At 54.2% G+C, this 14,036-nt stretch overlaps 3 protein-coding genes across 3 annotated transcripts; 2 read left to right on the top strand and 1 right to left on the bottom strand.

The window, feature by feature from the left end:
- Window positions 1-2: 2 nt before the first annotated feature.
- GCAT (glycine C-acetyltransferase) lies at window positions 3-5,487 on the top strand (the record flags this gene model as incomplete). Its single annotated transcript, XM_027679604.1, has 9 exons — window positions 3-183; window positions 271-401; window positions 984-1,085; window positions 1,606-1,752; window positions 2,057-2,211; window positions 3,518-3,600; window positions 3,975-4,146; window positions 4,570-4,691; window positions 5,130-5,487. Coding segments are annotated over 9 exons (1,245 nt in total), but the record flags the coding sequence as incomplete, so codon positions are not given.
- A 2,643-nt stretch (window positions 5,488-8,130) lies between these two features.
- LOC113966055 (noggin-like) lies at window positions 8,131-9,592 on the bottom strand. Its single transcript, XM_027680274.1, has one exon. It carries the CDS (start codon window positions 9,236-9,238, stop codon window positions 8,204-8,206), a length of 1,035 nt encoding a protein of 344 aa, XP_027536075.1. The 5' UTR covers window positions 9,239-9,592; the 3' UTR covers window positions 8,131-8,203.
- Window positions 9,593-10,116: 524 nt separating this feature from the next.
- GALR3 (galanin receptor 3) lies at window positions 10,117-13,920 on the top strand. The gene is made up of 3 exons (XM_027680272.1): window positions 10,117-10,258; window positions 11,454-11,825; window positions 12,395-13,920. The coding sequence occupies exons 2-3, from the start codon at window positions 11,476-11,478 to the stop codon at window positions 13,275-13,277; spliced, it is 1,233 nt and encodes a 410-aa protein (XP_027536073.1). The 5' UTR covers window positions 10,117-10,258; window positions 11,454-11,475; the 3' UTR covers window positions 13,278-13,920.
- The last annotated feature ends 116 nt before the right edge of the window (window positions 13,921-14,036 follow it).

Below are 14,036 nucleotides of genomic sequence, written 5' to 3'. Positions count from 1 at the left end.
GGGGGGCCGGCGGGGCCGGCGCGGCCGGCGCCCCCCGGGCCGCGTCCGGAGCGGCGGCGGCTCGGCTCCGGCAGCGGCTGGAGAACGAGCTGGAGGACATCCGAGGCGCCGGCACCTGGAAGAGCGAGCGGGTCATCGCCTCCCGACAGGGTCCCCACCTCCGCTTGGCGGGCGGCGGAGGCGGTGCGTGCGGGGCGGGCTGCGGGGAGGGGGGGCTCTCGGCCTCTTCTTCCCCCGGTGCGATGTCCCCGCTTCTCTGTGTTCCCGCAGGGATCATCAACTTCTGTGCCAATAATTACCTGGGTCTCTCCAGCCACCCCGAGGTGATCCGTGCCGCCGTGGAGGCCCTCGAGAAGTTCGGCGCTGGGCTCAGTTCCGTCCGCTTTATCTGCGGTACCCAGGTACCGGGCATCCGGGCAACATCCCCTGCACCGCGGTAGTCTTTCGTAGGGTGTCCACGCAGACTCCCCTCTCGACACTCGCATGCGTGCACAGCCATAAGGTACACGTGGCCCAGTGAAAAGAAGAGCCTGCTAAGTCCCCACTAGCCAAAGATCTGGAAATATGCCAGTTTAAACCATTACAACACCTGAGAGCAAAGAAACGAAACACCACTCTGAATTCAGAAAATTAACGTCTTTTTCCCTCTCTTGTGGGTCAAAATTACAGTCAACCTGATTTGAAGTAGCTCTATCAGACCCACCTCAGTTTATCCCTGCTGGAGCCCTTTCAGAGCGCTGGCTGGTTAAGTGCAAAGAAAACTCAGAGCTACTCCCCTGTGCTTGGGGAACTCCCTGCTGAGGTTTTGGCATCCAAAACCATAATCATATTTTAGGGAACACAACTAACTTCTCCCATGCACACACACTTTTTCTGAATAAAACCTGACTGTTTCCTCCCCTTGCAAGTCAGCATTTAACCTCAGTGGGCAAGCAAGAACTTGTGCTGCTCCACCTCTGACTTTCACTCTCTCTTCCCTTTAGAGCATACACAAGGACCTGGAGGAGAAAATTGCACGCTTCCACCAGAGGGAAGATGCCATTCTCTATGCCAGCTGCTTTGATGCCAACGCTGGTATCTTTGAGGTTTGTAGGGCTTCCCGTGTGTTGTGCATGGAGGAAGGAGGTGACAGCAATGTGCCTGCTGTGTCTTCCAGAGGCTCTGATGTGAGCTATGTGTGCCAGAAAAGGTGGCAGTGACTGGTGGTGAAGAGCCCCGACTTGGGGTCCTTGGACTGGGGAAGCCATGCAGAGGCATTTAATAAGCCTTCAGCTCCCCTGTCCCCAGCCAGCTCCAGCTTTTGGGGAGGGCTCTTGTTTCCTCAGAGATCTGTACTTCCCCTTGAAGTGTAGGTGAGGGAATGGGTGATCCTCCAGGCTTGCTAGGGGGGAGGTTTTGAGCTCAGAAGCCACAGGCAAGAACCTGGCCTAAAGAAATCAGAGGATAAGGTGGCTGGGAAGGAAAGTGGAAAGTTTAGCAGTGCCAGGAGAGACATGGCAGCTGCAATCAATTGCAGCCTTGTCCTCTGTACCGAGAGGGGCTGAAACATCTTGGCGAGGTGCCACAACAGAGCTAAGGATGATCCTTTTTGTTTGGTGTGGCCAGGCCCTGCTGACCCCAGAGGATGCAGTGTTGTCAGATGAGCTGAACCATGCCTCCATCATCGACGGGATCCGCCTATGCAAGGCCAACAAGTACCGCTACAAGCATATGGACATGCAGGACCTGGAGGCCAAGCTGCAGGAAGCGCAGGTATGGAGGTCTGCTCCCACCCGAACACGAGGGCGCTCGCTTAGCTGTGCTACCTGTGCAGTAACCAGCCCTGAATGGTGAACTCTGCCTTTTCCCATGCAATAGGCATTGTTTTTGCCGACAGGCACAGACAGGCATGGATAGGCAAGGTGGCAAAGCAGCTGGTTGTAATGCAGATCCCCCCCATCTCAGTTAGATATATTGACTCCCTACAGGAGTTAAGAGTATGTCCCGGTCTCCTTTGCCAGCCCCTCTCCTCAGGGTGAGATCCTCAGCCTTGGGGATGCCTCTTTCCCTCTAATAGAAACATCGTCTGCGGCTGGTGGCGACTGACGGTGCCTTCTCCATGGATGGTGACATCGCACCCCTGAGGGAGATCTGCCAGCTGGCCCAGAAGTATGATGCCCTGGTCTTCATTGATGAATGCCATGCCACAGGCTTCCTGGGACCCAATGGTCGGTAAGTGACTGTTTCAACTCTGTTTCTCCCCCCTACCCTGACTGATCCTGAAGCAAGGCCAAAGGTGCTGATGACCAACATATTTTGTGTGGGGACTCCCAGAGTCACCATTCCTTGGAGGCTTTGCACCTCACCTTTGGGTTTGAAGGGAGATACTTTAGCAATGACCCATCCCAGAGTAACAGCTACTTCTCAGTGTGTAAGGGATGGTGTGACCATCTCATCTGCCTCTCCTGGCAAGCAGCTGGACTTCCTGATTCCCAAATCCTTCTCCTGTCAGATACTAATTTCAAATTCTTAGGTTTGTGGAGCTAGCTTGCACAGATTGATTAGTTTCCTCGTGGCAGCTTTTGCCTCCATCACCTGGAGCTCCTCCAGATGCCAAGCAGGGCACATGATGCAGGTGTTTGCCAAGAAGAGGTGCTTCATGTGTTGTTTTGAGAACTAAGCAAGGAGACTTGCCTTGTTTTCTTACCAAGGCCATAGCAGGTGTTTCATCCTCCCTCAAAATGGTGGTGCAAAAGGCATCTTTTAAGAGAAGCGATACCACTCCTGATGGCACTTCATCAATAATGAGAGGTGGCAGAACTCGAATATATTTCAGACCCTGTAGTTGTACTGAACTTTCTCAAATTTACGTCATCATAAGGAAGGAATCATAGATCTATTTGTCTTGTAGTCCTCCTTCCTTGGGGCATGGTAGTTATCCCATGAGTTGAGGTAGGTCTTGTCACTCTGTCCCAGTGGTCTCTGTGGTCCCACCAGCTGCAAAAACATCTGTCTGACTGCACTGAGGTGTGTAAATGCACAATGGCTTGAAGAAGAGGGAACAGTTACTGAATGCTTCATGAGTTGTGCTAGTCTGGGTGTGAACCTGGTGGTGTTGTCGACAGCACTGTTTCAAGACAGCTCACAGCTGGATGGCCATGCCTCATCTTGCCTTTTTGGGTTGGAGAACATGAAGCTGCAGAGCATGTTTACTACATCTGGTTGGTTCCACTAGTGAAACCTACAACAGCTGATGCTTTGTTTGGACTATTAAACTTCCGTGTGGGAAGTTTGAGCACTCTCCCATCTGTAAGGGACCAAGAACCCATGCTCTCATCTCGCAAGATCCCAGCATAGCCTTTCTGCAGGAGAGGAAGGTCAACACTTGGGTTGTACTATCACAAGGGGCTGTTCTTCCTTTTTCTGAAGGGGGGACACCAGAGACCTGACTAGTGGCACTTTGTTTCCCTTGAGGCATCAAGCAACTTCCCTGGTGTGTGCTGTCACAGCTGGTAATGTGACATTCCTTTTTCTACAGGGGTACTGATGAGCTCCTGGGAGTGATGGACAAAGTCACTATCATCAATTCCACCCTGGGAAAAGCTCTTGGAGGAGCTGCAGGTGAATGCATTTTTCTGTTCAAGATCCTGCATGCCCTTAAGAGCTCCACAGCGTTTGCTTATGTTTTCTTCCTCTACCTAATGATACAGCAACAAATGCATGTGGTCTTCTGCTGGTGGCATGAGGCTTCGTTTGTTATGCTGCTGCAGGGTCAAGGGAGATCCTGGCATGTGCTCCTTCCACTGTCATCCTCCCCATGCATTTGCCTTTGGTGTCAAGGTGGAAACTTTTGGTCAAAAGCATCAGCTGTGATTTTTAGGCCTGGTTTGTACTGAAATTCCTGCTGTAGGAGCCACTTTGGCTTTATTGAGAAGCCCCACGCTCAACAGGTCACCCTGGGGTGCCTTGTCCAATTCTCTCTCCTTCATCTGCAGGTGGGTACACAACCGGTCCCAAACCCCTCATCGATTTGCTCCGCCAGCGGTCCCGCCCGTACCTCTTCTCCAACAGCCTACCCCCCGCTGTGGTGGGCTGTGCATCCAAGGCCCTGGACCTGCTCATGGAGAGCAATGCCATTGCACAGTCCATGGCTGCCAAAACCCAACGGTGAGAGGGCCATATTGGGGTGGGAGTTTCATTAGGAATGAGTTGTCTATGTGTATTTATTCACCCTCACCTCCCTGGTGATAGCTGTAAAGGTAGCTTGCAAGTCAGAGCTCTGGGGTGCTCAGGGGAAGCTCCAGGATGTGCCTCTGTGTGTCAGACAGGTGTACAGGCAGGTATGTCATATCTGGATGCCCTATGTGCTGGGACACATCTGCCCCTCAAGGATCTGCAGTCCCATTTTGGTGAGCAGGACATGGCAGGAGGTCACTCCAGGAAGAGAGATCTTTTCCCTGCCCAGAGGATGCACAGTGGAGCAAAACTCACCCAGCCCCAGTGGCCAGGGCTCCCAGGGGAAAGAAAGGCAGCAGTCCCAAAGGACAGGGGTGATGAGGTTTTTACTAATCCTCTTGTTCTCTTCACCAGGTTCAGAAGCAAGATGATGGCAGCTGGCTTCACTATTTCGGGGAAAGACCACCCCATCTGCCCGGTCATGCTGGGGGATGCTCGGCTGGCTTCAGTCATGGCTGAGGACATGCTGAACAGAGGTGAACTGGGGGGAGAGCTGTGTGTGCAGACACATTCCCTGAGGGAAGGGACAGTTGTTGGTGGTGCCACCACCAGCCCTCCTCCAGAGAATATTTCTGGATGAAATCTCAAATTTAAGTCATCATAAGGAACTCTTCCACTCTCCAACTGCAAACATCCTCCTGGTCTCCCCCAGATGTTTCTTCTTTCTCTGTTGGGGAGGGGGTTTGGATTGATGCTCTTGTCCTGCCATGCTGGACTCCATCCCCCATCACTGGCTGTAACCCTCATTTCCATGCTTGGGAGAAGATGGCACTTGAAAACCCTGAAGGCTGGAAGTGGTTATTGAGAGGAGAGGGAGGATCCAAAAGCCCTTCTATCACCCAGTACCCATCAACCCACCTCTCTCCCTCCCTCCCTCCCACCCAATTCTGACTCTCCCTGTGTTTCCTTCCCAGGCATTTATGTCATTGGCTTCAGCTACCCCGTGGTCCCCAAGGGAAAGGCCCGCATTCGGGTCCAGATCTCAGCTGTGCACAGTGATGAGGACATCGACCGCTGTGTGGACGCCTTCACCGAGGTGGGACGGAAACACGGAGCACTGCGTTGAGGGGCCAGCAAACACCTCCTACAGCACCATCCCTGCTCACAACCAAGTGCCTCTGCTGGGGGAAAAGACTTGAGCAGCACACTGCCAAAACCAGGACTGATCCTCAAGGCATGGCAGCCTGCGGGAGGCTGTGGCTGTTGCAGCGTGCTGGCAGCAGCACTGGCAGCCAGCTCTTGTGTCATTAAAGGTGTCCTGCAGTGCAGTGGTTATTTGTCTGCCTCTTGTTTTCTCATTCAGGAGCTGCACCCCCTCCCCATCCTCTTGTGCTGTGACCACACACTCTGCTGTGTCTTCCCTGAAGCCTCAGTCCAGATGCTGAAGCACTGCAGTTCCTGTTCTCTCATGCTGATGGAAATACAGCATTGCTGGTGTGCTTTGAGGTTGCCTGCTTCCTCTATGCTCTCTTCTGGGTCCAGCAGCATCACTGGCAGATCTGCCTGCTGCAATTCCCCACCAAGGCAGGGGTGTCTCCCAAGCCCTTTGCAACCCGTGCCACCAGCAGCTGGTTAGGGAAAGAGGACATGGGCCAGCCAAAATTCCAGTGTTGCTTTCTCTCCTTCTTGCTCTCGGTTGTTAGATGTGAGTCTTGCTTGATACCCAGGACCAGCTATAAGGCTTTGCCAATTGCTGTGGTGCTTCCAAAACTGCCCTGGGAAAGGCATCTTGCCCCAGAGAGGCCATTGGGCAGTGGGCAGAGGCCATCAGCATGGCAAGAGGGTCTGTGTCAGCCAGAGGCAGAGCAGGAGACAGAAACCTGTAATTTTCCTCCATCAGGCAGGAATCTCTGGATTTGTTCCTCCAAGCTGTGTTGGCGTAGCATTTGAGCATTCAAGCAGGAACAAGTGGGTCCTGGGCATCACAGGATTGCTTTGTTTGCATCAGTTTTGCTCTAGAAGTCATGTGTGTCCTGCCACCTGGCCCCCTGCTGAATGAATACCTACAGCTGGAGACAGATTCCAGCTGAAATGGAGTGTGCTGTGCCTAGGTGCTGGAGCACTGAGTCACATCACCAAAGACCTGCCCTGAAATTGCTACATGCCCTTGGGTAGTCAGGGAGTGAGCTACAGGGCAATAGCATGTCTGACCTGAACCAGAGCAATTGCAGAAGAATACCGGAGTTAATCTGGGGTTGCAAAGGGCAGGGGAGAAACGTGTTTTTTATAGGGCTGCAGCCAGACCTTGTTAGAACAGCTGGTAGCATAACTGCTGATTTTGTTTAATTTGCCTGCTGATAAACTATGATATGGAGTTCCCTTTCTGTGGCACCAGGCATGCTCACAGTGCTGCAAACCCTTTTCGACAGGCAGTATTTTGCATGGAGAATGTAATGGGGAAAGGGCAGGGGGGATGTGATCAGGCCCCTCTTGCAACCTGGAAGAGATGAAGCTTCAGCCAGATGGGATCTGGTACAGGGGATTGAAACCCTAAACTGAATCACTGTTGTTTTAAGCCCAATGCATGTGCACGCACACCCCCTTTGCTCCCCCCCTACCTGCACACCTCCATTGTACACCTGTACCATGCTCCCTAGCACCTCTCTCCTGCTGGTCCCCAGCCCTGGTCTCCCCCTCTCCCCTGGCCTTCTGCAGGCAGTCCTGCTGTTGTCTTTGCTCTGTCCAGGGCAGCTAACCCAAACAGTTTAACCCTGCTCCAGCTTTGAAGTCCTCCTGAATGGGAGAACAGCCATACAGATGTCTTGCTGCTCAGTTGCAAGCCAGAGCAGCAGCAGCCTCCCTCCTGTGACGCACACAATTGTTCTTGTGTGCACATGGGGGCTCCCCCCTTTTCCTCCTCCTCATCTCACCAGGCGCACCAACCTCCCTCTCCCCTCCATATCTCTCAGGCCCCTCGGCAGCCAACTCCCTGCACTGTTCTGCCTCTCTGCCTGCTTCAAGGCCAAGCTCTGCTGCAGACTGTGGAGCTGTCTGGGGAGCAGACTGGGGAGCGCTGGAGCCCTGGGAAAGCAGGAGGGTCAGATGATGGAAATGAATAATGCAGTGCCAATCAACTGCAAGGCATCATATTAATATTGCAATCCCAGGCAAAGCCTCCAGGTCTTTATTTCTTGAAGGCCTCCCAGCCTAGATCTGATTTACAGCTCCATGCAGCTTTTAACCCAGAAAGCAGAGGACTTTTTGCTGGGTGGAATGAAGAGGCAGACACTGCTTTTCAAGGATGTAGTTCCCAGCCTGGGCTCCCTGACCCACCTCAGACCTTATATGCTACTCTGGCAGTTCTGAGTCTGGAGCTGTCACTCTCTACATCACGGGATAGGTGGGGGATTCATGTATCTTACCCAGTAGAGGACTGTCCTATCCCATCCCATTTCCATATGCACCCAGCCCTACAGATGCTTCCAGCCCTGGGTCCCTGTCCACCCCCTACTTCTATCCTTGTTAGGCTGCCTCGTTGCAGTCCCAAAACTACCCCTCTACCTGCTGACGCCCTACAGTCTCTAACCACCACTGATTCCACCCTGAGCTGTGACCCACCTCCCTCTACCCCTTCCCTGCTAACATTTCCCTGCCTTGCTCCCTGCCTGCTCCCCTACCCAGGCAGGGATGCCCCAGCTTGGACTGAGTCATCTGGGGCTGATGCAAACAGGGTCTGAGCCTGCTGTTCGGTTCCACGGTTTTCCCATTCTGCATCCTTTGCTGGAGATAAATCCTGCACAAGGGCCTCCACTGGTGGTAGTGCCTCCCTGCAGTGGGCAAAGGGCGAAGCAGCTGCATCCCACCCAAGGGTTTTGGCAAGAAAGAGCAATGACAGCAGCCATCCGCACTTCCTTACTGGAGGTTTATTTCTCTGTTTGGGGATTCCCCCCAGATCCGAGGGTGAATCCAGGCAGACTCTTGCCTTTTCAGGCCTTTTGGCTCCAAGAACAGGTACCATGGGGTCCCTCCATAGCCCCCTGCAGCCCCCTCAGCGGCAGGAACACTTGCAGGCAGTCACAACAGGGTAGGGGATCTGCCGCCACGTGCAGTTTGGTGGGCCTGGGTGCTGGGGGACCCAGCAGTGCCAGGCCAGCAGCTTGATGCGAGTGAGCTGTGTGGGGCGGCAGATCATGCCAGGGGGCCAGGAGCAGCCGGAGGGTCTGGTGTCACAAGCGGTGTGGCGCACCCAGCGGGGCCAGAAGATGGGTCCCAGGTCAACCCAGGTGGAGGTAAGGCGGCAGGCAGCCAGTTCCACCAGCCACTGCCGCAGGTGGCGGGCCAGGGCCCCAGGTAGCTCAGGGGGCAACCCCGGGCCAGGGGGCAGCAGGTTGGGCAGCTCCAGCCCCTCCACTTCTCGCCACAGCTTGCGGCGGTAGCGCCCAGCACCCTCTGCCAGGTCCCTGCTCATGGACTCCAGGTTCTCCTCGAGGATGCTGCTGTTGCGACCCCGGGGCTCCTCGGTCGCCATCCAGAAGGGGTCGAAGGCCGAGCCTAGGAGCCGGCGCAGCCGCCCAGGGCGCAGGTGCCGGGGGTTGGGGGAGTAGTGGTAATCCTCAGGGGACAGCGAGAGGCTGTAGGGCCGCACTGGGGCTGAGGGGTGGCCGCGCAGCAGGTGGGCAGTGGGTTCAGCGGTGCTGGACAGTGTCAGTGGCAGATCCTGAGGTTCCTCCAGAGGCAGTGGTGGGCTTGGGATGCCCAGTGGTGGGAGCAGGCAGAGGAAGAGGAGGAGGAGGCAGCAGCGATGTGGTCCCTCCATGGTGAGCAGTGCTGTGGCAGGGTGCAGGCTTGTGCTCCGCCGCATTCCCTGGGTTATCACCACGTCCCAAGACATGGCCTTCCCCTTTTCCCTGGTTACAGCAGCTGATAGTGAGCTGGCGGGGACACCATGCTCCCTTCTGCCACAGGGGCATGTGGGATCAAGAAGCTGTATGATCCCTTCTGCCAGGCCACAGGGTTCCACTGACCCCAGAGGGCTATCAGGGCTGCTGTAGAGGGGAAGGGGCCAGCACTTCCTTCTCCACATCCTGCTCCATCATTGGAAGAGGCAACCAGGACCTGTCCAGCAAAGAGAAGCTGGTGGCTTTCGAGTCTTGCTGGGAAAGGATCACCAAGCTGCACTCAGCATACCTGGAAGTCCTCAGGGTACAGGTCCTGTCACCAGGGTGGACATGGCAGCAGGGCAGGAGGGCTGTGTGGGTCACTGTTTCTTGGCACATCAGCCAGCACCCATGCTGTCCCAGACAACTATGATGGAGCTGAACCTCTGGAGACAGCCTCCCTTGATGGCTTGTCCCCCCTCCTCACCCTGCAGTGCCCTGGCAGCACTGGTGGTGTGCAGATCTGGGCTGGATGGAAACCAAAACCTGCATTCTCCTCCTCCCCCAGGTCAGACATTACGTGAGAGGCTCAATCTGCTCAGAGCCATGCTATTAACAATAATTAATAACAGCTAGTAATAGCAATTAATTGCTTATGCTCCAGAGGGTTTAGGGCCCTAACCCAAGGACAGGGCAGGGACCAGGCTCGCTGTGGCAGAATATTCTTGTTCCCTGGAGGTGTTGGTTAAGACATCCTGAACATTCAGCATTGAGGGGTGGCCACCAGAGTCCATGGGAACCTTCCCCTCTCCATTCTCCCTCTCCCACCAGAGAATAGTGGGCTTTTTCTCTGCCACCCCTTCCTCACTGGAACAGGGAGCAGCTGAGCCTGCAGGAAAGCTGGGCAGAGAGGAGTTAACTCCAAACCCAACCTCAGAGAAAGAGGAAAAAAAATCAACAGAGATCTATGGATCAGCAGCAAGAGCAGAGGGAGGGAAAAAGGGGGAGACAGAGAGAAAGGAGAGGAGTTCCAGAAGGAGAGAGAGCAGAGCTGGTGGCAGGCAGGGGGAGGCAGCGGAGCACCAGGCAGGAGTGACTGGAGTGACCAAGCTGCCTGGACAAACTCTTTGGTAGTCTGCATCCTCCTTGTCACCATTACCTGGGCTGGACCAGAGGTCTCCCCCTCCCCAAGCGAGTGGCAAAGCTCCAGGCCCTTCCTTGAAAAGGTGAGTGCCGGCTTCCCTAGCTGAGAGGCGGCCTCGGGCTCCCTGAGAAGAGACACCCTGGTGACCATGCATGCCCAGAGGGAGGCCAGGCTCCTCTGCTCCAGTGAGGAGATCTCATGGGGCCAGATGGATAGTTATCAGTAGGACAGAGGGGACAGAAGAGCCAGAGAGGCAGAGAAAGTCTTTTGGTCTGATACACAGAGGAGCTGGGAAAATGAAGTGGCGTGAGCTGAGGCATGGGGGAGCATGGGGTGAAGGAGCTTGCATGACCCAAAACCGAGTTAATTGCATGTCAACAGTAGCTAGATAATGGTGTCTTTCCCTCTCAGTTATTGCTCAGAGAAGGACAATTTGTTCTAGTGATAGCAAACAAGGGGAAGGCTTGTTCGGAGATAGGCTGTTGGCACTCCCTGCCTGAGCACAGTGTTACTCAGGGCTGGAGGAAGTTTTGCAGCAAATCACAATACCTTGAGCTGTGGTAATAACACGCTCCTTCACAGTGTTCATCATGTCGTATTTCAGGCAGCTCCTCACCAAGCTGCCACCATCCAGCCCATTACCACCTCTCAATATCATGAAAAGGTGCCCTTAATTGCCTCTCCTCTGCGGAGCATAGCTACTGCACCGGGAGCAAGGAGCAGCCAGTTCCAGGGTGGAGGTGGCCCCAGCTTAAGGAGTTCCCTCGTGATAAGAGTATGTTGGGGTGTTGCTGCTGTGGGGTGTGATCCAGGCATCAGGTCCCTGCTGACAGAGGTGGCACAGCCCTGGGCTGAGTGTGCCAGGACCACTCGTAGACCATGGGAGCCCCCTTCCCCATGGCCTCGTGGACAAGCCCGGTTGAATACTAGCCAGGGTTTAGACTTGCCAAAGCAAGCAATCCCAAGTTTAGCAGCTTTGGGATTGTAGGAGGAATATAGAGGAAGCCAGGTGATAGGGCAGCAGAGATCCTTCAGGGGGCTGGGAGCACAGGAGATGCCATGGTGGGAATGTGAATTTGGGCAGGAGAAAGGGGCTTCAGCTCTGCTCAAGCCAGGTGTGAACTGACTGATCCCAACAACATTCTTGCCAGCAACATCATGAGGATCCTAGTGTCATCATTTAACCAGCTGGTTGAGATTGGCATCTCTGGGAGAAATATGGGTGTCAAAGGCTGGAATCAGGCATCTTAGGGCTTTCTCCCTTTCTTCCTATGCAGGTGCCCACGGTCAGGTGGGGAGATGCCAGAGGGATGGAACATCTCTTCTGACAGCCTGGAGCTTCAAGCAGCAGGGATTATTGTGCCCATCATCTTCTCCCTCATCTTCCTCGTGGGTACTGTGGGGAATGGGCTGGTGCTGGCTGTGCTGCTGCAGAATGGCCAAGTCAAGTACAACACCACCAACCTCTTCATCCTTAACCTGGCCATGGCAGACTTGTGCTTCATCATCTGCTGTGTCCCTTTCCAGGCCACCATTTACACCTTGGATGGGTGGCTCTTTGGGGCCTTTGCCTGCAAAGCTGTTCATTTCCTGATCTACCTCACCATGTATGCCAGCAGCTTTACCCTGGCTGCCGTCTCCATTGACAGGTAAGTCTCCCCTTCCCTTTGAGACTCTCAGCTCAGAGACAATGCGTCTGCCACCCTTGAGCTAAGAGGTAGGAGAACGGCTGCCCTGTTAAATATCCCGTAAAAAGCAGGTTGGGTCTCCCCAGGGGCAGAGCCAGCAGAGTCAACTCTCCATGTCCTCGCCTTCCACAAAGCCAAGTTCTCAGCTTGATTACTGACCCTCAGTTGGGAAGGAAGAGTGTCCACCATGCATAACCAAGAATAGCAAAAGCCCCGGGACAGCAACACACCTCAGAGGAAACAGCAGAGTCTTGCTCCAATCTTTCTCTTCCCTGGTTCAGGAGACACACTGCTTGCCCTTCCTGAGCTAGCACAGCAGAGTGGATGATGGAGATCCCAGCCTCACTGTTGGAACGACCCTGATATAGCTGTGAATTCACTGTAACCCTCACTCCCAAGAGGTGGGGGAGGGGAGGGATGGGTGGCTGCATGGATAGGGGTGCATAGATGGCATCCACATAGGGCAGGAGAAATACCTCATCTCACCCATCTTGTGTTTGTTCTCTCCATCTCTTTCCCCTCCTTGCCAGGTACTTGGCCATTCGCTATCCACTGAAGTCCCGCGACCTCCGCACCTCCCAAAACGCAGGAATGGCCATTGCAGCAATCTGGTCACTGTCGCTGCTCTTCGCAGGGCCTTACCTCAGTTACTACCAGATAATCCACTACCATGGTGTGCCCATCTGTGTCCCCATCTGGGAGGACCAGCGCCGAAAGGTTCTGGACATCCTCACGTTTGTCTTTGGATATCTCCTGCCCGTGATTGTGGTGAGCCTGGCGTACATTAGGACTGTCAAGTTCCTGTGGACCTCAGTAGACCCCATAGAAAGAATCTCAGAGTCCCGGAAGGCCAAGCGTAAGGTCACCAAGATGATTGTGGCTGTGGCCATCCTGTTTTGCCTCTGCTGGCTGCCACACCACCTGGTCATCCTCTGCTTCTGGTTTGGCCACTTCCCCTTCAACCGAGCCACTTACATTTGCCGCCTGGCTTCCCACTGCCTGTCGTACACCAACTCCTGCCTCAACCCCATTGTCTACGCCCTCATCTCCAAGCATTTCCGCAAGCGTTTCAAGCAGGTCTTCACCTGCCTCTTCTTCCAGAACAAGACCAGGAAGAAGAGGAAGAGAGTTGGAAGGGAATTCCGTATGGTCAGTGTGGACAGAGGTTTCATCGACAGCACCAGAGGTTTCTATGGAGGCAACATTGAGGTGACCCAGGTCCCAGAAGACACCAGGAAGAGGGACCGTGAAGGTGCCAGTCATGCCAGAGCATGGACTCAGCAGCTTCAAGATGCCATGGTCTCTGTTAAAAAGGGGATACTGGAGGAGGAACATTTGGCAACAGCTTGCCATTCCCTAGACATGACCACTCTAAGAGGAACTCAGGAGTTTCTGACTGTTCACCACAGATGAACAAAGTGAAGAAACACATTTTCCAGACAGTGAGTAGCCACTCTATTCCCAAACAGGCCAAATAATGTGAGGCAGAGGGGAATGGATGCAGCAGAGCCACCAAAAGATCCTGTGGCAATGGTAAACCCATTGCCCCACTCACCTTCACTCGCTGGCCCACAGCATTCACCTAGGAATGTCACAATCCACCTAACCAGATGCAGAATGGAAGGACACGTTAATATGATGTCAAGTAACCTGAGCAGCATTCCGGGAACACATTTTAAGGACTCCATTTCTCAACTTCCTAACTTGCTAATTTTGTGCAACAATTTGAAACTCTGAGAGGGAGGAAACCAAAATGAAAATATCCTGGTAGGAAATCCAGGCTGTTAAGGTCACATCAGAGCACGGGTGGGAAGAGTGGAGTTCACAGGGAAATGAGTCTGAATAGAGTAGCTGGCAGCCTTTCTTCCTGAGAGCCCCAAGTGGAGAAACACTGTCCCCTGCCCACATGCCCGTCTTTTCCTATGTGCCAGGGGCAGCCTTCATCCACCTCTGTCCCCTTCCCTCGCCTCTGCATCCAGATCAAAGGACCTTTGGCAATACTGACTGGTGCACAAGGAAGTCGGCTGTCTGTGCCAACGGCTCGATGACACAATCTGCAAAGTAGTCACTGGTTGTACTCAAATGATTTATGCCACTGTAGGAATGACGGAAAGGCTTGTGTGCAGGCACCTCTGCATGCCTCCCCCTTGCACCGGTGGCTTCTCTGCAGTT

Source organism: Neopelma chrysocephalum, unplaced genomic scaffold, assembly GCF_003984885.1.
Source record: "Neopelma chrysocephalum unplaced genomic scaffold, ASM398488v2 Primary Assembly neopelma1_59, whole genome shotgun sequence".
In the NCBI taxonomy this organism is placed as follows: Eukaryota; Metazoa; Chordata; class Aves; order Passeriformes; family Pipridae; genus Neopelma; species Neopelma chrysocephalum.
This window is presented reverse-complemented; position numbering and strand designations above follow the sequence as displayed.